At 34.6% G+C, this 26,108-nt stretch overlaps 1 protein-coding gene across 7 annotated transcripts in view; it reads right to left on the reverse strand.

The window, feature by feature from the left end:
* Positions 1–26,108, reverse strand: part of ANKS1B (ankyrin repeat and sterile alpha motif domain containing 1B) — a 423,694-nt gene that overhangs the window by 286,486 nt on the left and 111,100 nt on the right. For all 7 annotated transcript variants that reach the window (XM_027679966.1, XM_027679964.1, XM_027679965.1 and 4 more), the window contains one exon: positions 13,258–13,423. In XM_027679966.1, the coding sequence (XP_027535767.1) occupies positions 13,258–13,423 (166 nt within the window). The remainder of the gene's footprint in view (positions 1–13,257; positions 13,424–26,108) is intronic.

Raw genomic sequence — 26,108 nt, forward strand, 5'->3', positions numbered from 1 at the left:
AATGGAAGTAATTGAGTGTTTTTTATTTAACTTAAAATAGAACAGGAAGGAATTTTTTTTTAATTTTTTTACAAAATGCAACACTGATTACTTTCACTAGGAATCAATGTTTTTCTATTTTTTAATCATTTCTGACACTGAATAAAACAAATAAATCTGTTCATTATGTACAAAATTGTTTTATTTTAGCAATTGCTTAATATTTTCACAAATATTTTGATTTTAACAAAATTTAGCAAGCTATGCCAAGGCTTCTGGTTTCCAAATGTACTAAAGTTAAAACAAAAGTTTATTAAAAAAACTGCATAGAACATATCATTCCCATTAAAAAGTGGGTTCCCAGTGGAACACAGTGAAAGGTATTAAAATATTAAATACAAACACTTTTTTCACAAAACTACCACATTTAAGTTGTTACTTACTGGAGAAGTAAAGACACTAGAAATGGGATTTTTTTTTTCATAATAAAAGATAGTATTTCAGATCTGATTCAGGTCAATGCTGAAATAAAATTCAGTTGATTGTATGATATAAGCTAAAATTATATCCCGATTTTGACACAGTCAGTCACAAGAAATATTCTCCTAAAAACTATCATTCAGAAGAACCAGAAAATCTTTTATAGTTTATTTGATGGTGAGTAAAGGGAAGCATTATTGTTGTTCTACGGCTACTGGAACTGTAGAAAAGAAAGCAAGGTTACCAATTCCATTCACATAAAGCCATCAACTCTTCACTATAGAATTTGAAAAAGCACAGTAACTGTGTGGCAGTAGATGATCCCTAAAGAGAAGAAATGATGGAGAGCAGGGAGGGGTAGCAGGCAGAGCTGTGATGCAAAGGCCTCAGTATCTGCCCGTTAGCAGTGCCACCAAACCATGGTGAATCTTTTGACAAATGATTTTCACCATATAAAAACCCATTAATCCAAACTGATATTCTTGGGAAAAATATCTCAGGATGTTTTCATCAGAAATATTTCTCTGAGCAGGATGGAAGTCCTGGTACGCGTTTGCAAGAAAGACCAGGGAGAAAAAACACTGCAGGTATCCCACAAAGCTGATTCTCCCACAAAGTTCATGGGTCCTGCTGAAACTCAACATCATTCTAACAGAACAGGGCAAGGATTGAGTTCACATTTCTTGGTCTGGCATGTACCTACCATTGAACAGAATTCCCATGTCCTGTGATACGGATACAGTTGCTCATATAGCCTGGTACTTACGGTTTTCAGCTTGATCTTCCACATCCCAAATAAATGCCCTTATATATGACATAGAAATAGAAAGGATTGCCCATCTCATCAAATCTAATAGGTAAATCAAAGGCAATCACATAGTAAAAACTGTGCTACAAGACACTGACTACATCTACAGCAAGTCACAAAATACTCCCTAATAAATTGTATTAATAAACTCGCAACCTTTAATACAAAATATCAAAAAAACCTGAAAAACTACACATGGAGCAGGAGAGATGAGGAACATTTTTAACGTCATAACTTTCAGCAACAGCTGAGAATGTCTAGATGACCCTCAGATATGTATATTGCAGTGTCTATCAATTAATCATTCAGAGTTGAGAAGCATCTGAAATTGAGAGACCAAACAGTGGACAAATTAATCTTCCACAAAAGACAGCTGAGTTCTTCCTGTGATTCAAGATATATCTATATTGCATTTCCAGTGTTTCTGAAAACCAGTTTAGCGTTTTTCATAGTACTTGAACTTTACTGCATTACAGACATAAGTAAAGCAATAACTCCTGAGCACTGGATCTCTCAAATTATAGGACTCAGTTTCATCTTAATGCAAAATAGCACAGTGTGCAAAGTCTTGAATATAACAGAACAAAAAGTATGAAGTCCAGACAACTGGTTCCTCCCAACTTCTAATATGGATTAAGATTCAAAATGAAAAGCTTTGTAGAAGTATCAATTTAAGGTTTGTAGAAAATGCACGGGTGCATCGGGAGACACATAATGTTAGCTAAATACCTATAGAAAATGTCCATGCAGTGATATATCCATTTCAAGCTTATATTCTTCTAGAATATACAAGATGCATGTAAACTGTAAACAAATTAATGTTAAGATGAAGTTTTACCATCACTGCTAATATTAGCATTTTGATGAGTTTTATAGAAGTATTATTCCTTATACACCTATTAAATTATTGCCTCTTATAATAGGTACTATCACTTACATCTGCTCAATCATCAAACAATCTCTGCAGCATTCTGAGGTGTAGGATTACTTACCAGAATGGAATATGTTCTATGTGATCTATATATATTTCAGCCCTAACTCAAAAGTACTTGCAAAGGATGCTGCAATTAATAGTTATTTAACAAAGAAAAACTCAAATCGTGCTAAATAATATTTGCATGTGAGCTTTAAAATGCAAAATACATGAAAATAATTATGTTCCTTCGAATTATTTTCTGGGTTTGAAAAAGTGGTTTTGTCTGACAGCATGCAGTCAAGTGTATAATGAGATCATTCTAGACAGTAATCACACCAAGATGCCTGAAACTGAGCGTTGGTCAGAATGCATACAGTTTGATGAGCACTCATTTGCAAAAATCGCCCAAAACTCCTGTGAGAGCTAATATTTTTCAAATGTATTTTAATGAATCTAAATAAAAAGCAATGAAACATCGGAAAATGTTTAACATATGTCAAGCAGCAGCCTTTTTCTCTCCGTTTGCAGAGAAAACATAAGTTAGTCCTTTGGAAAATTAAACTATTTTAACAACATAAACATAGTTACTGGAACACAGTGGATGGGCGGAGAGACCTGCATGCCTTTTTATAATGAACTGGTCACGTGGTATCAGTCATCCCCATGTGCTTTAACTTCAGAAATGACGATGTGTTTTTAAGAATAACTTTTCATTGTTCAGAATATTATCAAAGATGTTATCCAGGGTAGCATATGATGGGAAGCAATTATCCTAATTATATACTAAAAACCTTTTAGAGGAATGATAATGTTCTAAAGGAAAGTACATTAGAGCTGCGAAATGTATGAATTGATGTGGCTTGTGCAACCTTAATTCAGTCTCCTGTGCATATGCATTCTGAAGAAGTCTTTATGATTATAATGCTGTTTCTCCATATGACCTCTGCTGCATCAAGGACATAAAGAAGCAGGGAAAATGGACAAGAGAACAAATGAAATTATGGCATACTACTCTACAAATGTGGTAGGAGAAATAATATTATAAACCAAGAGATGTGAAATATTTTCCCTAAATGTCAAAGAGAAACTCACATGAAACTATACTCATATGAAAATATGCAAAGAGAATGTTAAAGGAAAGTTACTAAAGCTAGAAATTTTTAATCAACAGATCCATCTAATTTGTATGCAAGAATTTAAAAAGATCTAGCAGAAGTTATCTCAACAAATGCAGCTGTTTCTTAATAGCACCTGGAATATTGATAAGATTTGAGAAGACTAAAAGGAAGCTAATGGAGGAACCTTAGTCATTATAGGCTTTCAGCCTGAGATCAGAAATAATGGAATAGCTGATATGGATCACCATTAATAATAAATGGTAGGGACATATGTCATGCAAATAAGCATTACTTCAGAAAAACTGTAACTTATTAGTTAACCCGGCTTTTTTCAATAAAACTGTAAGTTTTTTTAATACAGATAAATAGAGTTAATTTGGTATTATCTTTTATAATACATTTGGGTTAATTATTACATTAAGGTTAATAAACCTTATTCAAGTGGTCTATGTTTGCAATGGAGAAAATTTAAAAAATTTAATATTGTATGGTTCCAGATACATGTGCATGAGAAGTATGCACTACCCAAATGAAACAACAGGTAACAGTTTTACCCCTCTTTATCCTACAAATACCACTGCAGATAGCAGACAGGTCAAAAAGTCTGCATAAATCTGATTTATTTTAATGCTCCTTGGGATTCTGAAAGCTGCCAGTTAAATGGGCAAGAATCAGCCAAGAAAGCATATTAGAAACAGCAATCACTGAATGCTTTCCCTGTCTGCTTCTCAGTTTGTGACAATGAAGTTTTATTTTAGCTTTGATGGATAAATTCTGATCTTTTCAGAAGGCAAGAAGGGAAACAAAAAAAAAAAGGCAGAACTTCTTTTATTCCCAGCATAACAAAGAATCATTTTTAAATACAGTGCTTCGCCACTCAAGTGATGACGAAACTGGAGGATTTCAATTTTCTAGTTATTAATATGAGAATTTAATGATAACACAAGTTTGTCCAAATACAAAATTGCTTTGTTTAAAATAGAATAACTAAGGGAACAACTGTGTTAGGGGAACCTCTGGCTTTATCTCACACTGCCCAGGACTGCTTAGAGGGGAAGAAGACAGTGGATGAACTGCTATTGAAATTTTCTATCATTCATCTTCTCTCATTTATTCATTTGTTCTGTTAATACATTCGTAACTGAAGTCACACCTTAATGAAAATGGTGCTTATTTTGCACAACAGAAGTTATTTTTTTCTCTCCCTTTGTAACTTCTACCAAGAAAGCCAATTCCCACATTGTACAGGAAATCGAAACAATAAAGCATGAATATGTTTTTTTCTTTAAACATTAGACAGTGCACTGTTGGTGTAACTACTGAGAGCAAGCTACAGCTACGTCAAGAAAGAATATGGAACAGGACCTGTCTACATAAAGTCTATACGGACCACCCGGACCTGTTTTTCAGATAATACCAGAAACCTGCCTTACCTGAACAACCTATGAACAAACTTCAATACAGAAAGAATTTTCAGGCTGTCTCACTCACCTTCTGAAACCTACCCAAATACAGTTAGAATGAGTCACAGCTTTAACATGCTGTCACAACGTGAGTTTAGGGAGGTAGCTAACTGGGCAGAAATCAGTTGCATACCTCACTTACCCATCTATAGCCACTTCCAACTACAACACTGTAATAGATCCTTTAAGAGGTACCTACTGATTTCAGATAAAATCAGAAGAAAAGGGAATTAGTCCCACGTACAGTACCTCACTTTTCATCTTATAGTACAAGACATTTTTCCTGATCTCATTTAATTGACTAATTCCTAATTCTAACAAAGACTCTTCTTCTGGAAGATAATGTATACAGTTAAAATCTATCCCAACTGAAATCAATAGTAAAACATGTCCTAACGTCAGTGACAATAGGAATATATGTCAGTGTCTGAGAATCAGATCACTTGAATACCTACTCAACAAGATCACTAGGTTAGTAGCACCTGTCAACAAAATAGTAATTAACACAGGACCGCAGGTGAACTGTGCTCCTCTAGGAGATAGAGTATTAAAAAAAGCATCCTAATTGTATTCCAGAACTATGATAATAATATCAGAAATACAAAAATAGGTCTGAAAACGTCATTATGATTAAACAAATCTTCCAAGCTCACCACATTTTGGGGGATTTGTACTTTAAGAAAATAAGCAGAACTATGAAATGCCAGAAAACACTCAAAACCAGAAAATAAATTATACGTCTATAATTTCTCCTATAGGAACAATTATATCAGCAACAGTCTCCCCAGCAAAATGCAAGATAGAAAAGCAATTGTATATTTTATTCTTCCATCAGTACTCTCCTAATCTTTATTAAAATGTCACATGAAATTTAAAAATATGAACTGTAAACATATGTTAGTGCATTAGACAAAACAGCTTCTGAGAGGAAGCATGTACTCTGTACTGTGGCAGTAGGAATGACAATTACAAAATGTGTCATCACTGAAAGTCAGGAGAAGGTTAGTTTGGTTTCCGATACAGTGTTCTGGTAAAGATTTGTATCTTGAAGCTCCAAATGTGACCCTTACAACTTTATAAATTAACTTGTTAAAAGAAATAAATTGAGAAATTCTGTACCATAGCTCCATATGGCTCAAACATGGGTTAAAGGAAGAAAAATAATAGCAGAGAAAAGTATGTACAGGTCTTATAACTAAGAATGGGCACTAGATTTCACTATTAATAAGTTATTGACTAAAAATACAGCTGAAAAACTGATATTTTTTAATTTTCACCTTAAAGCAAATTTCACTAAAAAGTAGGTAAATAAACTCTAAATTAAAAAAATATTTTCAGCTGAACTAAATACCACATTTAATTGAAAAAGGTATCTGTTTTTCAGTTCAATTACTACAGTTCTTCTGATAATGTTTATAATCTCACTCTCCTCTTCTTAAACAAAAAAATGGAAGGTTATTAGGGCATGGTATATAGATAATATAATCCAGACTTCTATAGAAGCCACTACCTTAAATAGAGGTATACATACAGAAATAAGAAAAAATAATTTGAACACACTGTGATACAGAGAACACACCTTTGGAATACCTCCATGCAACACTTCACCACCATATGGAGTTCTCTAGCCACCAAGACAAGGCAGTATAGACAAACAGATATGCATAAGGGTAATAAGAGATTTTTAGAATAAATCACAGGCTGCTCAAATTTCCCTCTTGAAGAGTTACTGGAGACCTCCAATCTAGCCAAAGACAGAATATTAGGGCAACTCTGTCTTGACTGCAGTTAGCCATGAATACACTCAGGTTAGAAATGAAAAGGTTCTTAATCACTAGCACAGAAATCAGTGGTTCTAATATAGACTTCTACACAGAGTAACAGGCACAAAACCCCAGCTATTTTTAAGCTGAATCTTGAGAGTTTATTAAAGGAACTACACAAAGGCTAGAACTCTTCTCTCTTTACAGGAAGTATTGTCATCATGTCAGGGCACTGTGAGACTCCTCCACATTCTTTTCCTGGCCTGTGCTACTCTTTCTGTGCTAAACGTAAAGGGGAACTAGATAGTGTAAAACAACCTGAGACTGCAAAACTTCAGTTAACAATGGGAGCATTTCTCTAAAGCAAAAAATTCCTTAGAAGAGAAACCATTTGCTGCCTAAGAAAACGTTCAGCTATTAGGTTGTTATGGAAACACAAGCCTCTTTAATCAGTGATCTATTCCACCAAACCAAAGCACGTCTCACATTACAATACACACTAATGCTTTGTGTTCTGTATTGACAGACTCCGAGTGGCTCTTCACTTCTTATTCAACATGCAGATGAATTATAGTCTTTGGAGATGCTATCCGCTTGAGTAACAGACACAAAAATAAGGGATATTTGATTATCATTCATATATCATTACAGAATATTCAGACAGTAATTTCTTGGAAGGGACCCACAAGGATCATCAAAGTCCAACTCCTGGCCCTGCACAGAACAGCCCCAAGAATCACACCATGTGTCTGAGAGCATTGTCCAAACGCTTCTTGAACTCTGGCAGGCTTGGTGCTGCGAGGTCCTGAAGCACTAGTAAGCTTTAATGGCCCTGCCTTTAATGGCCCAGCCTTCCAAGGTTCTTCATTCACGTCCCCTTTTCTGAAGACACCATTTCAGCTCAGTCTGAGGCCTTTAGCTCCTGCTAAAGCTAAGCTGAAGAAGTGCCCACCTTGTGCTTATGCCTGTGCTCTGTGCATCCAGACCTCAACTCATGGGCTGACTTCCCAGTAGGATCTTGGACTCAGACTTGCCATTGTGAACTTTCCTGGCCATCACCAAACCCAATTCTGACCTGCGTATTGACTTTCTAGCTTGAATTTAGACCTACCCTCCTCAGCACAAACTTGCTTGTTGATCAGCTCTTGGCTGAAGCTCACAATGATCTCTAGGTCTACCCTGCTCATGGGTGGTGAGACAGGGCTCTGCCTAGTGAGGCCTCTGCCCTGTCAGCCATGGTAGTGCCCTTCACTCCTACCTCTCCATCCCTGACGGGGCACCTGGACCCTGATGCTCCTTAACACATCAGGCTTGAGTCTTAGTGCTTAGAAAATTCAGCACTGATAGGAGATAGTACTGGTTTTGAATATGCACTGTAATATCAAAAGCTTTCATGTACAATCAATTGCTTAAGAAACATTTGTGTCAAATTAGGCTGAATTACACAGACTAGCTATTTTCAGGTGGTTCTAGACGAACTGAATTGCAGTTACTCTGATAAGAGACTCCCTCCATTAATATGTTCTTCTCTACACAACTAAGATAATTTTTCTTGATCACTGAAAATATTTAATCCTGGGAGTTTTACTCTGGGTCATGTGTTTAAATGCACTATATCCTGCTATCTCTGGTTTAAAAAGCATACTTAAATGAAATACAGCTCTATTATTGGTCCTTCTGTTAGAAGCAATTTGTGTGAGTGGTCTTCAGAAAGGTTAGTGTGTGACCCTTCAGATCAATTAGAGTTTCAAAGTGATGAAGCATGGGTAACTAAGGTTAGCTTCTTGAAATTCCATTCATCCAGGCAATTTTGTATATCTAGCAGAGTGATAGTTCCTTTTTGTGGCCACTTTGCACTGCTTTGCTTATAACTAGAAAATAACTGCACAAAAGTGAAGGTATAAATTCATCAAGTAAGAAAATATATATTTGCAATCTTAGTATCAGTCTGGAGAATTGAAGCGTATAAATATTCAAGAGTACTGAAGTCAAACAGAAACTGATGATCTGAGAAACCGAACTTTATTTACCAAGCCAAGTATTTGATGATTTTGGAAATCAGGTAAAAGACACGTTTTAATTTTAATTTTCATTAAAATGTTATCACAGTTAGGCTCTTTTTTCCAATTCAGCTTTCTCGAGAATTGTCTCCAAGATATATGTATGAGACTGCTAACACACTGTTATACAAGTAGACACAAGAATGCAAGTAGAGGTGATCTGACACACTGGCTACAAAGTTTCAGGTTCATTTTCACCATGGTGACAGGAGAGGGATGCCAGGCTGAGAAAGCAAAAAAAAACCCCTAATATTGCAATAGAGTGGTCAACTTTGGGACAGTTTGATATGTTGTAATGATTCAGTGACAACTATTTCTTGTTAATTTCCCTGCCATGATTATGAGGCTATAAGAAGAAGAAGATATAGTTAATTATGAATTTATTAACTGTATGATCTTCCTTAAAAGTTACCTGCATCTAAGCACAAATCAAGTAATTTTTTTAAACAACAAAAGCATCATGATTGACAACAGTAAGACTGCTCCAAAGTACACTTAGCTGGGTGAAGGGCCATATAATAGCTACTATCTCTTCCTTTACATTTCAACTCCTTGCCTCATGTTTGCCTGCTACAGGCTAGTGGCAACATATCACATATCTAAGGACAATTTTTATCCCTGACAGAAGCCATATCTTACACATAACTGGGTAATTATATGAGAGCTATCTTTAAAATCGCTGACTTGGGAATTGCTGACTATGCAGTGGCTGAGAGCTCAGCATAAGTGAAGCCCCACAGCATTTACCTTACTTCTCAGTTGAATTTTGCAGCCCACACTGAGTTCTGCATTGCTACAGCTCAGCTGTTTCCAGAGTTGAAGATGGCTCATTAAGGTCTCCTAAACCTGCTGCTACAGTGAAGTAACATAACTGAAAAAAATGGGTCCTTGAACTAGGATTCTCTTATCCAAGCATGATTTTCATGCAGTTTACATATCTTGTTATTGAGATGCTTTATTAAAACCTGTGTTCATCTGCATGAACAGATAAAATTTCCCAAAGAAGGTTGTTGTGGGGTTTTTTTTCCACAAGTTATCTATGAGAAACAGAGTTTTAAAAGTCCTTTGTGATTCCTAATGATACTCAATGAGACTAAAAATATTTTAATTACTACCGGCCATCACTCACTATTATTAAAAATTTAGCAAAAATACAGACTACCACCTGGCCTCACTTATAGGGATTTTCTGCAGTAGAAATTATAAAGGCAAATATATTCTCTCTACCGGGTAGGGATATGCAATTAACTCCAGTTAAGAAAAAAAAAGTTAACATTTATTCTGTAATGTAGCTCAGACTTCATTCAACATTTCCTAAATAGAGTATATGACATTATGAGGTACGAGGATGGACTGTGGTACAGAATGTCCAAGCTACCAAGGGTTTAAGTTAGGTCTGCTACGGTCTTCAACAGCAGAGACCCAAATGCAGCATGGTGCTGCACCTAAGCTGCTGCTACCAGTATTCTGGACTCTAGATAGCTGATCAAAACCACACTAACTTCATGAAAATACTTAATAATGACTACTTTACCATTAGAATTATCCAGAGGTTTGAGCTTTAGCCATTTATTAAAAGTTTACACCTTTTCCAAGATGATTTGTTGCTACAGTTCACAAAATTTCATTACATCCCTAAAAGCAGAAGGGCAATACTAATGCATGCCTTACGAACTAATAAAATTTTATGACTATTTTTCAAGGTTAAATATGTCGTGTGACTTCTTTTTTAAATGGAAGGGCAGTGTAAAAATTAAAATGAGCAGCAGAAATATCTAGTTTAAGGAATAAGAATACTGACCTGGAACAGCCCAACAGAAGAATCAGTAAGATTGATTCATGAATCAATTACTTTGTAAAATTCATTTTAAGACATTGATCCACAAAATTTTAACTCCAAATTTATATTTTACTTAGCAGAAAAAAATATCTCAAAGACTGCAGTATTTCAAGAATCTTCCCATCATATCTTAATTATTAGTTTAAAGGCAGAAATGTCGAGAGATGTCAACACACTTTGCCAAACTTGCCCGATCAATCTATCACAGAAACAAAGAACAGTTTAACTTGAACTCAGTCACACTTTCAGTCTTTTTCACTCTTAAATTTGTCCTAATTAGAAGCAAGTGCTTTAACTGCCAGCATAAACCAATAACGTAACTGTTCATCTTCCTATATAAACCTAATTTCTTACGAACAGACATAAAACTAACACAACACAGAATTTCAGAAGTAGAAGTAACCAACTTTATGACTACTTTTATTTGCTTTCTATTCAGTTTTTCTCCCTGATATCTAAGAAATATTTACCACTTGGTATATGGGGTTTTTATCCTCTGCGATTCCCTACCAGTTCAACAACAAAATTTTGGAGAACTACAGAGCAGTCTGGGTTTTTTCCCTAGCAGATCAGAGAATGACGACTGGCAAGGTGACTATTCCCAACCTGTTATAAGTTGATCACACTGTCCTACCACCTAGGGAAAGGAGACTGACAGATGCATTTTTATGTTCAAAGTGCTACTTCATGCTCTATAAAGAACTCTACATTATGATATAGTACAGAAATTTGAAACAGTATTCCCAAAGTCAGCATGTCTCAGTGACACAAGAACAGGGAAATTCAGTAAAAAAACCCATGCAAATCAGATATTTCTTTTAAATACATTATCTCTATAATCATACATAACTTATTCAAGCAATAAATTTATATGACCTAAAGTGGCAGGGCGACATTCACATACACACAGTGCTAAATACCTTATAACTGAGGGTGACATGATTTACTAATTTGGGCCATTTGCAGTACAAGATAATCGCCAACATGATTCCAGATATGGCTTGCAAGCCAGGCCAGTTAGATAACTTTAACATTTATAGCTTAAAATAAAATCACATTTTAAAATCTGCTTATCTATACATCCAAATGTTCTTCCCAATAAAATGCCAAGGAAAATATCACAGTGGTATATGGAAAACTAAGACAGAAGGAATTACAGGACATTTGTATTGTCAACTCATTGATCTTGTTAGTTCTTATAAATATTATGGGTGCCCTCATGACTGTCCTACAGCTTCTGTGGTTATACTCTGGGCCTCTGATACACACTATATTTAACTTTACACAAAACATATTTCCAGATTAAAACCTAAAAATGTCCTTTTTAGGATCTGTGTTTCAGACTGATCTTAACGGATTTACTGTGCCTAAGAAAAATGCTTGTGTTCAGCAGACAGCATGCCTCCAAATCCGGTATTTTAACTAGTGAAAACTCTATCTTTTCTTAAAATACTAGTTACAATGGAAAACCTTCTTGTTGAGCCTCTCTCCCTATCAATTTACTGGATAGGGGTATGGCAGTCTTTCCAGTGCAATATGTATGTTTATTGTGATTAATCAAGTAGAAGTTTGGGGGGAAAAAAAAAAGACAATTTGGCATTTTCTTCCTTTACTGAGCAACAACCCACAATATTGTCCTGCACAGATTGATTATTTTTTAGATTATCAGAGCCAAAACAGTCAGTAAAGTAAGCCTTCAGTGACACAAGTAGTCACGCTGATGTTCAAGTCAGATTCTAGTCCATTCTGTGCAATATGCTACAAAGCTCCTATCCTATTTTGGGCTGCCTCTTAGATTGTTGTTCATAATGTAGATTCCCTCAAGTCTTTTTTAGCCCAAATTTAGTGGAGAGATGGCAATTACAATCCACTTCACCTTACCCTGCAGACTCCAAAGCTCTGTCTTCATATCTGCCCTTATATACTACGCCCAATATAGCTCTGGCACTCTTCCAATACTAGTTCAGCTGCGAGATCAAGAAGGTGCTTCCCCTTACACAGACATGATGTTAGTCAACAAGCATCTGTCATTCGCCTATATTCTTGCATATTACCCAAATCGTGATTCATAATCAAGATAGCACAGGTTGAAAAGTCAATTGCCTGTTTCAAATAGGTCTCTGCTGCTGAGAACTGTCATTTGTCAAAGCAGACTCCCGGTTTAATTACTTACAGAGAAATGACTATATTCTGAAATTTCTGTACCAGGTGGTGACTAATCAAGAGTTCAAACAAGGGTGATGGAAGAGATCATATAATTTTGGAGAATATAAACAGACTCCTTACAGATAATATCATGCATCTGACTTACCACAATTCTATTGTTTTTAAACTGTTTTAACTCGTTGCTGTTCAAACCTGTATATAATACGAACAACAGTCTGTCAAAAAGTCATTTATTATTTTTCTCAATTCTCAGTCACTAATTTTCAAAAATGGAGCAGATCTTCCTTTATGTAACATGAAAATGCAAAGTACTTTAAATTTTGAACTAGTTCTATAATATTGCTAAGCACTTCATTAAAAAAAACAACAGCTTGGTAAATAGATTCCTGCAAAAGGCTGGGCTTAAAGAAACTCTATTACTAATTTGGCTTTTTGCAACCTTCCTATCCAGGAAAGTATTTAAACCTCTGCTTTGTTTTCCCTTCTACAACTTTTTGCTATTAATCTTTATCCTGATGTTAAGCTCTCATGGTAGCTAATGGAAGACTACAATCATGCTGTGGTAAGTAAACAGAGTATTGTATTGCTTAAAGATATAAACCTATACCTTCTATAACATTACACTTACACCAATGACTATGTAAAGGATTATTTGGTGGTTTACCTGGTCTTGAGGAAGGAACTCTTGCTATCTCTAGGGAACAAGGCTTTTTGGTCACTGCTATGTCTATCGAATCACAATGACTGCTGTCATTTTCTGAAGGAACTGCATCCAGAGGTACAGAGGATATTGCTTCCAATGCATAACCTCTCTTCTTTGAATAAGATTCCTGAAATGCAAAAATTCAAGCAGGTAAGAGAGATATTTCTCAGACGACACAGGGAAAGAACCAGGGTCAATAACTCTAGCTAGTAGGGTTTAAAATTCAGCAAATTAAATACCACATTCTGTTGAAATCCAAATTGTAACAGACTGGAAGAATTACTTGGATTCTAGAAGACAACATTTCTGTTTCTTTAAATTTTTGTGTAATATAATGCTTGTTTAGTTTACAGAAAAACTTTATTCATCAAACTTGGTATTTAGTGAAAGTTGTATAACTGGTCTTGCCATACCTGCTTTGCTAGGTTCTAATTCAGGGGATGTCTCTTTTTTTTTTTTTTTTAATTATATCTCATGAGAGTGACAATTACATTAACCACTGCAATTACTTTCTCTTCAGGGATGAGTTTGCAGTATGTTTATATTATATATAAGAAAACTAAAAATATGCCTTCTACATTAGGATGGTAGAATCCCAGTTTGTGAATGAAGATGAAATACTGCTCTACATTTGAGCAAAATAATGATGAAAGGCCCCTTAACAGTGATATATATATAGAAAATTCTACTCATTAGCAAATGTTGAGGGAGGGAAAAAAGGAATTCGATGTTTTGCTGGTACAGTAAACTGTCCAATCCAGCAGACTGACTTTGCCTTAGAATGTGAATAAGAAGACAATATACAGCTTCACCAAAGCTTCTTGATTTGTGATTTAATTTTTTTTAATCCTAGTAGAAAGTAATTGCTTGGCAAAGACATGCTCTCACTTCTTTCTTACATTGGACATATGGATGCCTTGGAAAGTCAAGCATCAGACATAAATCAAAAATGATATAATAAAAAGCAAAATGCAAGAAAGCACCCTGACAGTTATATACTATCATAGCCCTACTCAGAAAATGATGAAAGAATGTGATGACTAGAACAAAAAGTGGAAGAAAAATTTCCTCACCAAGAACTTATGTCACCTAAGTAAACTATGGCTGTAGGTAACAGTGACTTTCCAGGTAAATGATTTATACTGTTAGCAGATCATTACATCACTGAATTTTTTTAGGCATTTATTTTTTTTCTGGTCATTTTGGTCATCTGTTCTTTATATGAGAATTCATAGTCTGGTAATAATTCAAGGCCTCTTGAAGGATAGGGTTGAGACAGCAGCAACAGGAGCTTCATTTCAAAATTCTACTTGATGACATCAGTTGAGACAGATTTAAATTCTAAGCTAAATCACCACAACTAAAGAACTTTAAAATGAATACTGGAAACAGTGAACAGGGAAAAAATAATATCAAATAAAATAAACAGATACTAACAAGCATTTGTAATTAAAAAAACCCAGTATGCACTATCAAACAGTATAAGATCAGCATTCAAAAAACATATCTGACAGAGGGATGTGATTGTGTCTCTACCTCTTTTACCCTATCCAGCTTATATCTAGTAAGAGTATGAGCTCTTTGAGTTAGTAATCCCACAGATATAAACTAATAGTAACTAGTTTTAGCTAGCAGACTCTAAAGATGTAACAAGCAATCATAAAAGTTTGTAAGTGGTCTTCCTGCAGCTCCAAATTTAACTTTTTTAACTTAAGCCATTTCATTCCTAAATTGATAGATAATTATTGGGAGGCATCAAAGCAGCTGAAGTGCAAGGGCAGCACAAAAGGAGTCCTTCCTACCTTGAAAAAAAAAAGGAATTCCTACATCTTCCATTTAAGTCTGCTCTAAAAAACAGAGGCAAAAAATTATTTACCAAAGCAATGACTAGAACAGCAGATTTCAATTTAATCCTTGTATTCTTCTAGAAGCTTGCATTTCAGTCAGAATGCCAAAACCTTAATAATAGTATATCTGCCTAGAGAAGCACATGAAGAAATACTGCAGTCTTAAAATTGTCACCAAACACCAAAGTGAAACTCTTCTCAGCTCCTGAATTTGGCTACATTAAAAAAACCTTTAAAAATTATATACAAAACATTAGAATAGAAATTGGATCACACTTTGTCACCCAATATTCTGTCTGTAAAGGTGGCCAACAGTGCTGACCTAGAGAACAGTGAAACAACCATAGGACCAGGACAAGCACATAGTAATGCTTCTCATCCTGCAACACTTTGAGGGTCTCACATTTCATAATCAAAAGGTGCTGACTTTGTTTTGCATGTCTACCAACCCAACTTTCTAAAATGTTTCTAAAATTACCTTCTCAAGTTGCTTTTAGAGCTCATGTTCCTTTTTACAGTTTGCATGCACCCCATTTTGGTTTCAGCTATCTCACCAAGTTTGACTTTGCTAATTCTTATACTTTAGAAGGCAATGAATAGTTGTTCTTTACTTATCCTCTATTTATGATTTCACACATCTTTATCCACTTCCCTTGTCCTCTCCTTTAGGGACTGAGAAATACTAACTTACACACCCAGCTGTTCCAAGATTTTGACCACCCCTGTCACTGCTCACCCTCTCAGTCTTCAGTGATGTGACAAGGATCAGATCTTCACATGGCATTCAAGATGAGGGCTCACCAAGTAGGCATACTGTCATAATGATGTTCCCTCTTTTGTACTCTACTCCTTTCTTATTACTTTTAACATTCAGTTTGGTTTTCTGAACATTATTGAACATTCTGTAATTAACACTGCACAAATATAAATGTCAGTGGAGAATAAATAAAAATGATGGGGTTACTGAGAAAATGGTTGGAATGTAAATTACAGGCAAGTAAATTCTTCCTAAATATCTCCCCAATAAAGCAAATATGATAATAGTATGCCCAGCAGTTAGAGTCAAAAAAGAATTAACACTTTAACAAGTCTGGAATTCTATCAAGTGATTATGTGAAGACAACAAGCCTTAATTAAAAATTCCATACATAGCAAATTCTCTTTGCTGCAGAAAAGCATTGTAAAGTCTTCTGATTGTTGCAGTGTGTTTTCCATTTTGCTGGTCCTGAGCATTTCTAGAAATTTTTAGGATCTAAACTATTTCAATTTAGATGTTAGCAGATGACGTAACATTGTCTACAAATATCAGGAATAAAGCAATGTGATTCTGGTTTTTTCTAAGATTAAAAGCATTCTTCTTAATAATATTTTCAGCATTCTTCTCAATAATATCAGTTCTATTGTCTCACCTCACCAAGTGCCATAACCAGTAACTCTACAGTAATTCTACATGTCCAAGTTACCATCTGCATAATAAAACCTTCTAAAAATAATTTTCCATTATCTTTAGTCCTGAAATCAAAATAATCTGTGTAATTTTTGTTTTAATAATAGAGATTATTCCATCTCAAATTTCTGTCAACTATTCCAAAATGCTGAAAATGAGACATGTAACTGACTACCACTATCAAGTCAGAATTAGTCCTTACTTGAAATTGCAACTTCATAAAAGTAACGTGCTGGGCTTCTAGTAGGTTAAAATAAGTCTTTTTTGTGGAAAGGATAAAAATACATACACAACAGAAGTAATAAAAAGAAAGAGAAGATAGAGAGATAGAGAGTGGGTGAGTCACTGGGATGGCATTAGAGAACAGTCACCCATACCGATCAAATCTAAAGTAGATTTTTGTCTTGTAGAAAGAAACAGCAATGTGACAGTGAAGTTGCAGAGCACATGCCAGGGACACACTGTGGGCCTTATTCATAGGCCTCTGGTTTTTTTCTGAGCATATGCTTGATAGTATAATACCTATGAAATGTTATCTGAAACCTTAACAGGACTAAAAGATTGTTTATCAGTGGGAAAGAATTTGCTTCTAAAATATCTATATGGCCATTGCAAAGGGTTATATACAATTGTGAAACAATATGCCATAACATGACTAAATCTTCAAAAACTACATGATGTTGAGTTAGGCCTTTTTCCCACGTTTTTGCCAGGTTTCTAGCTACTCTTGCTTCTGCCTTCTATATACTGTTGCATTTCTTTTAAGAATCAAACTGAATAATGTATCCTTAAGGACTGAGATATAAGCAGTATATACAAATTTGTGTTTGTATGAGCTATGAATAAAATGACAGAGGCTCAACAGGCATCTAATCTGAACAGACACTCTGACAAGAAGATAGAATTTGTACTTAACAGAAAATTTTCAATTCTTCCATCTCCTTTCCTATAGAAATCAGGTCAGTTGAAGTTGAACACGGGACAATACAACAGTCAGACATGACTTTCTCCTTAAGGGAGAAATAATCTCATAAATGTAGAAAGGAAGAATGCAATATATCTGACATCTTTAGAAATATTTTCATTCATTTATGTAGACAATGAAGAACTGCTACTAAACTCTGACATATCCCTTGAGATCCTTTTCCCCTGGCTTGCTGCATGCCAGAGGACCAGCATGAAGAATCCAAGTGACTCTCCTTCTACCATAGTGGGATAAATTCTGCCTAGTTCTTCTTAAGAGAGTACTGTGACACTTTATTAATTAAAACTGTGGAGAATTATTGATTCTAAACACTCCATCAACTCAAAGCTGATGATTACAATGAGAGTGAGCAATGAATATTGCATTTATCCCATCTATGTCATAGAATCATAGAATTACAGAATGGTTTGGATTAGAAGGGACCTTTAAAGGTACTCTAGTCCAGCCCTCTGCAATGAGCAGGATGTCTTCAAGTAGACCAGATTACTCAGAGCCCCATCCAATCTGATCTTGAATGTTTCCACATATGTGGCATCTACCACCTCCCCTGGGAAACCCGTTAGAGTGTTTCACCATCCTCATCATAAAAGATTTCTTCCTTACATCTAGTCTGAGTGTATTTGCATCAAACATACTTCTTGACATTTGTAAACAGACTGATGTATAATCTTATTGAATTAGGACACTTCCCACTGAAAAATTAATGATAAGTAACCGAAGGTTGCTGAGAGGAATGAAGAATTCAAGAAAGAAAGAAGTTCTGACCAGTGACTGAAGATAATTAGGATAGTTTTTTGACATGCAGCAAGCCGTGGGGAACTGAACCTGAAGAGTGTTGTGCAAGTTTTCCACAATACTGCACTAACCGAAACCAACTGAAAGTATTTCCTATGTCACAATAACCCAAACCCACAAATAGATGGTGAAATACTTATTTTGACTACCTTCTCAGTGAAAAATATAAGAAATATTACTATAATTTATGGCTAATAAAGACACATTTATCTATTACTAATAAATTAACCAAAGAAGGTTTCACAGTGTCGTGTAATTAGGATAATTTTTTCGTGAGTCAAACTATGATAAATGTTCATTGTTATGACAGCTAGAAACACTTGAATGTGTGATTTGTCATAGAACAGATAATAGGGCTCATGATATATTACAGAATCTGGAAAAACACCAATAATCTCATTTAAGGGTAATGATGCTAGAGGATCTACTCTGGTCTTCACAAAGTGTTTAGAGTACAGATTTTAAAACAGTATTCTCTTTTACCCTCTCACCAAACATCTGAAATGATGTGTTTGCTGTTGTAGGATAACATATATTCAGAGTTACCTGAAACAATAATTTCCCTTTAGCACCTGAAACAGCCTTTGTGAGTAAGTTTCAGTAAGCCTTCCACAGAGTTGAGAAAAACATTAATTCTAAAAATCATGCTAGACTTGTTGTCCTGTGTATTTAGTTAGAAATGTAAATATGATGTGTAATTTTTCAGAAACCGTTCAAAATTTAGATTTGCTTTTTCAAACTTCTTTTGGGAAAAAAAAGAGCATTATTTATGTAGCACTCCAAATGTAGTAGGTTTATCTTCTCCTTTTCAAATGCATGTTTTCACACATCCTGTTTAGAATCCAAAATTTCATATGAAAACACTACAGACATCTATCCCTGAAAGCTAAGGGCTCCTACAAAGCCTTACAACATAAAACTCACTAATATAGGCTAAACTATAAATGTAAATTGTGAACATAATGAATGATGTCATATACTTTATTTAGGAAAAATATTGAATGAAGTCTGAGCTACATTACAGAATAAATGTTAACTTTTTTTTAACTGCAGTTAATTGCATGTCCATACCCAGTGGAGAGAATATATCTGCCTTTATAATTTCTACTGCAGAAACTCCCTATAAGTGAGATCAGGTGGTAGTCTACATTTTTGCTAAATTTTTAATAATAATGAGTGATGGCCAGTCCTGTTAACCTCTGCAGCAGAAACATATGGCTATATTTTAGGTAGAGTTTTCATAATTCTACATGGCAGATATTCAACATTTAAAATGAAGTTAGATTGTTTTAGTCATGTTACATGCTTTCCCACACACACAATGCTCAGGCCATGAAAAAAAGCAGATGCTTCCTCTAATAAATAATTCACTGTGACAAAGAATATACTAAAAGTGTACATAATCTGGTTTATGCAAATGCTAATGGTTGTGTGTGGCAACGTAGGATAATACAACAATTAGTTTAATAAATGATTTTTAGTTTAGCCGAAAAAAATACAATTACAAACTAGAAAGTAATTTCCAGGTTACATATTCTCCCTTTTTATCCCATTGTGTTTTCATGAAAAACGTTAAACAAAAAAATCACGTCTTGTTTGAATATCAAGTTATAGGAAAATGCCTATTTAAAATAAAGGCTATTATACTAAAAAAGATAAAATGAACTGAAACCTAAGCTCCATGGAAACAATATTTCTCTGCAAGTTGTTTATGCTCTAGTGACTAGGTTTTTAAACACACACACACAGAGTTCTAATGGAAACAGCAAACATGAAGTAGGAATATTTCCTCACATTATAAGGGCCCAAACCACGGAAAATGTTAGATATTGAGAAACTTTAAAGTGGAGTCAATATTTACTAGACAGCAAATGCAGAAAACAATTAATGCACTACTCTATGTTAAGCAGACTGGCCAAAACTTTCTCACGTTTTATAGCTTAATTTCTATCAATTACTGTGCCGGTAAATGAAAAATGTATGGTTTGCTGTGGAGGGGAGAGAGGAATTGAATACACCTAAGTAGATTTTGAAGCGAAACACAACATCTGTGTGAATAGTAACCCTAGAACTGTAAACTGACTTGATCGGAAGACAGATAGCATCAGTAAAATGAGACATTATGGAAGACACTTTCCTTGAAAAGAAAGCTTTACCATCAGTGTGTTAATTCATTATCTATTATGAATAATCTATGCATTTTTAGAAAATATTCTATATCTGCCCATGCATCTTGTTCTGAAGTCATGTAAATTGACATATCTGCACAATAGAAACCAAATAATTGATATTACACACAATGGATTTGATAGAAGTCACAAATAAAAATCTGCTATTTCAGGAAAGGGAATCTCCTATGTTTAAAAGTTTTTGGCACTGAGGAAATAAAAATTTAATTATGTTTGGTATAAAAGTTATTATTGCAATAGCATAAGCCAAGAAGATATTTCTCGTTCACATGCTCCCACAGTAAAACTGAAAGAACAAAAAAAACTTTTTTCTAAATATTGAAGTTATTGAGAGTAATTTTATCACAAACTAAAAACTTTGTTGTGAATCATACTTTTATCTGTTACACAACTGAAGAGAAAAATCAATAGCAAAAGAATTTTAAATTGCTCTTTAAATATCCCAGGATGCATGCAAAGTTTGTAGAAGTTAGTACTTCCTAATTAAATAGGACCAAATAAACTTTGTCTGCAGTATGTATGGTATTTCAGCAGTGTTGAGAACTGAGTCTGACAGTAAGAGACAATCAGAGGGAAAGTAAATTCACACTTTAAGTTAGAACTGGTGCATAAAATCCATAAAATAAATTATTCCATGACAACAGGAGAGATAAACACCATAGCAGTAGACAAAAGTTAACAGAATATTGTCCATATATCCTGTGTTCTTAAAGAACCCAGTAATTTTCTATTTGAAACCATAGTTCTGAACGGGACCCTATGAACTCTGCTGTTTCCTGGGCAAAAATGTGCCAAAGCCCACTATCATGGGTATTTAGCCTTATGGATACAGTAAGTTTCATCTCATCATACTGCCTATATGCTTGGGAAATTTATGAGGACTGATGTGGTCATGTTGAACTCCAGTAGCTAAGACTTTCCAATGAGCATAATTACATAATTCACTACTCATTACCGAAGGAAAAACATTCCGCTAAAAAACATGTTACTTCCTTATGGCTCTTTAAACAAGAAATTCCACTGTTTTAACATCAGAGCTCTACTGCTTTAATTGTTACTATAATAATTTCTGTGGTGTGATAATCTACTTATTCATTGCAAATACTCAGCCTTAGCTATTGTAAAATGAAAACAGAATGTGAAGATTATATAAAATGGAATGACTAAGGATTATAAGGGAACTAAAATCACCTCTTCAATGAAATTTGAACTTAAAAAACTTTCTATAGGTTCACTGCAAGATTCCAGTTTTGGAACAACTATCACAGAATCATGTGTCTATTTGACAAGAATTACAGCAATATATATTGTTAACACCATTCTAGATAGAAGAACATAGAACATAGAACATGAGATTCCTCATTTCTACATTTCCTAGCTGAATTGCCATTCTGAGAGACCTTAAAGTCTAAAGACTTTAATAAAGAAATCCAAAATACCTTATCATGAAAACATGAGATGATGTAGTCTTACATATCAAGGGTCCAAGGGTTGGACTTGATGATCTCAGACGTCCCTTCCAACCCAGCTGATTCTAGGATTCTATGATATTTCCCTTTGATACCCAAAATATGGACTCTCCTTAACTTCAGTTTCATTTTATTTTACATCTAATTCATGAGTTCATCTTAATTACATGTTGTTAATAGCAAAAAAGTCATAAAATCATTTGGAGATTTTAAGAAACTCTTAGCCTTAGTTTTGAATTTTGGTAAAAATATCAGTATCTCTTGATGAAGTTATGTTTGTATGGAAACACAAGAGGGATTAAGCACATTAATGCTTACGCTTAAGTAATTAGTTATTTCAGGATCTATCTCATTTTCAGACTCAGTATAAGGGATACCAGTACTAAAAGTTTTTAGTGAAATACAACAGCCAGACATGACTTTAAACCCAAGGCATGCAATTTCTTTTGCACAGCAAGAGAGGATTCACTGTTACAGACTACAGAGTTGTTCTTTTAAAAGCCCAGCTGTCAGTCAGGTCTTTTCTTCAGAACGAAATCAAGTTCTATATATTTTACAGACTTCTTCAGGGACTTAATCTATGAAGTCATGAATTTCCCTACTACTAAAAACTGAAGTAGTAAAACCATCCCTCACATTTTCCAGTATTAGCTTAGTTCTCAAACATATTTGTACCACCAATGAATATAAAAAAAAATAAACAAGTCAAAATAGAAAATAAGTTGTTAGGTTCAAAAAAAGTCCTAAAATATCAAGTGCCTTTAAACAGCCCTTCACAGAAATACAACCTTAGACAAAGTTTGATTAATGGCTAACCAATGTAGTAAATCCATGTAGTAATAACCGTGTTCAGATAGCACCACTCAACTCCTTTGTTACCAGGTTTTTTGATTATCAGCTTTTTTGGTTACCAGGTTTTTGCCCAGAAACTCCTTTGCTTCTGTTGCTATGAGAGGAACAACAAATACAACATATCTAGGATGGCTTTTTTCCCCACAAAATGTAATACCGAACAGTAACCCAATTTGGTCAGATTGACCAGGAACTCCTACATAAATTTTCAAGTTTCAATATACTGCTTTAATATTTCTGTTATGAAGTAGCTGAAGCTCAAATGTGAAGTTTTTAACACAAAGTTGAACTTCCTTCATATACAAAACTAATTGCTATGAGTTATTGCTATCCATTTGCTGTGCAATTCAAATTGATTTTTTGTTGTTGTTGTTGTTGTTTTCCTATAATTTGTCAGGTGGTACTGAAAGTAAAAACATTCCCTGGAAGTGTGTCTTCTGGTTACCACTAAGTTTCAAAGCACAAAACAACAAAATGTGACATACATACTATTTAAAATCTTCCTGGATGATCACTGTGACATGTTTCAGTTAGGAATGCGACAGTGTTCAATTCAACATTAGTTTCTACACTAATTTGAATATCATTAATCAGAATTAAATTTCATCTTGTAAAACATTACAGACATCAATATTTCAGATTATTTCTGACATATATCAACAATTCCAGTATTTTTTTACACCTCTCTCCTTTCTCTCTCATCCCATTTAATCGTGCTGTTTTGTGACCACAGCAAGAAACAACTCATCCCAGAAGTGGCCAAATGTACACAGTGCTGGACAGGCATAGCTATACACTTTCACAGTCATTTACAAACTGCAAAGCTAATCCTAAATTTTGAAAGAATATAGCTCATCGGAGGTCACGTAACTAGAATTTTAGAGAGAATTATAAAATGTAGATGTTAACAATGATATGAAAGAGAGCTCTGGAAGTCATCTCGTCCAAATTTTCAGTAAAAGCAGAGCTATCTTAACCATTAGGTTTCCCTGGACCTTGACCAGTCAATTCTGAAAATGCCCAAGGAAAAATAGATTACAACTTCTCTAGTTACGTTACATATCTGTATAGTGGTGTCTGGATTATACAACTAGTGCAGTAAAAATGCATTTGCCATAAGACACCTACAGTCCATGGGCAACTGGAAATTTACACTATGTACAGGAACAAAACACACAGCTTCATTCCTTAAAACACCATCAGAAAATGTAGCATAGCACTAAAATAAGCTATAATCTTTTTCAATATACTTATTTCCCATCACTGTTCAGCAGCGTATAATCATCACCTGCTGATTCTTTCTAGGCAGAATGCATACTGCAGTTTTCAGTAGTTGCTTCAGTGTGTGGGTGGCATGTTCCTGAAATTACTAATAAAACTTAAGCCTACTGCAGAAGAGACAACACTGAAAATCAAGAGTTTAACAGAAATATTTTTTTATGGGCAATATAACTCTCCATGTCAATCCCATTTAAGTAAACTCATCATTTAACCCACTAAATTAGGAAAAGAAAAAATATTTTTCACTGAAGGTTAGAAACTATAGAAAAATATTATAGATAATATAACAATCTTACTGTGGCTATTCATGCTCAGGTACGCTGTATGTCAAAGCTTTCTTTACTATGTCTATATCATCACCTATCAAATTAGTACATCACTAAACAAGATAGCATATTTCCTCCTGTGTAACATATAAGTTAGATAATGCCACAAGACTTTCTGTTTCTAATTTTAGAGAAATTTAACACCAAGTAAGGTCAGCTAAGTGCGTTTCTTTACTAGTCTAGTTTGCAATGTGGTTCCACTGAATACACTGAAAGGTAAATTTATTAGTGAATTGAAGGATGATGCCATTTCTTGGGCCCAAGATGAAACACTTTAGCTATTAGTGTTTAGTTAAAAATACACACTTGGCTTCTCTCTGTTTTTGTTAAAGAATAAAGAAGAAGTATTTCCTCTTCTATACTACCTCTCCTGCACCTTAGCAGTTCAAAAAATTACTGTAACATTCGCAGAGCTTAAAATCTAAGACAATTTTTAGATGTAACTGAGAATAGAACTGGTTCAAACTGAAAGAATACACTAAAATAAAAACAAATAATGCAAAAAAAAATTTCCCAGTATTAAAATTCTCCAAAAAAAGACAAGATACAGTCATGCTGCATCTCTCCAGAGAGTGTCAGTACAGAGGGTTTTTTCAGGCATAGACTTGATCTCTATGTGAAAATTGAGTTAGCTCCTTATTTAATTACCTCATTCGTCTCTCATGTATCCAGAACTGTCTTTGAAAATGTAAACATAATTGCAACATAATTATTTTCAATGTCAGGCTTTCTATAGAACAACCCTAACCCGCTTGTACAATACAAACTGTAAACAAAATTTCTTCCCATTAAAAATTACTTTTTAAAACTACATAAAAAGAAGTGCAGACAGACAAGATGACCTTCTGGAAGGCAGACATGAAATACATAACCCTATTAACTGATGCATCAGACTCTAAACTCTAAATATTCCTATCACTGCCTGTACTGATAAAGAAACAGTATTATATACAGTTCATCTCCTAAAAACGTAGTTAGGAGTCCACTTTCTCTTCCCTCCCTCTAAATAAAAGGCATTTTGGTAGGAAATCTCTCTTCCACAGGAGAACATGTGACAGAATTGCTAGAGTTCCTACCACTAGGAATCTTAGAGTTACGTAAGCAGAATGTAGATCAGTCTTAGAAGCAAAACGTGAAGGTCTTCCAGAAGCCCACTCCTTCTAAAAACATGAAAATCTGATGTTAAGCTAGGAACATAACGTTTCTTTAAATATTTAAGTAAATATTCCATATCTGGCTATATTTTTGTAAAGAGCCACGCTTCCTGGCCACTGGCAACATGATAATTTATACTTATGGCTTTTAAATCAAAGTTCAATTTTTCCACAGTAACTGCATTGGTCTCTTTACAGACATTATTTTCATTTTGTAATAGTTAGACAAATGAGGTGTTCCTAGTTGTCATCATGTCAAACACTGGGAATAACTGTTAGGATTTTTAAGTTATATATACAACACAATTCAAGACACAGAGTAGTTGAGCTGATCCATCAGCTTCCTAAATGGAACAGAACTAAACCTGCCTTATCTCACAACTACTTTATATCACAATTAGAAAAACATGTTGGCATGGCTGTCAAGATTAAGATGTGTGAACGGCTTGCTTTAAACTGATAATACT

The sequence above is a fragment of the Neopelma chrysocephalum genome, unplaced genomic scaffold (assembly GCF_003984885.1).
Source record: "Neopelma chrysocephalum unplaced genomic scaffold, ASM398488v2 Primary Assembly neopelma1_59, whole genome shotgun sequence".
Classification (NCBI taxonomy): Eukaryota; Metazoa; Chordata; class Aves; order Passeriformes; family Pipridae; genus Neopelma; species Neopelma chrysocephalum.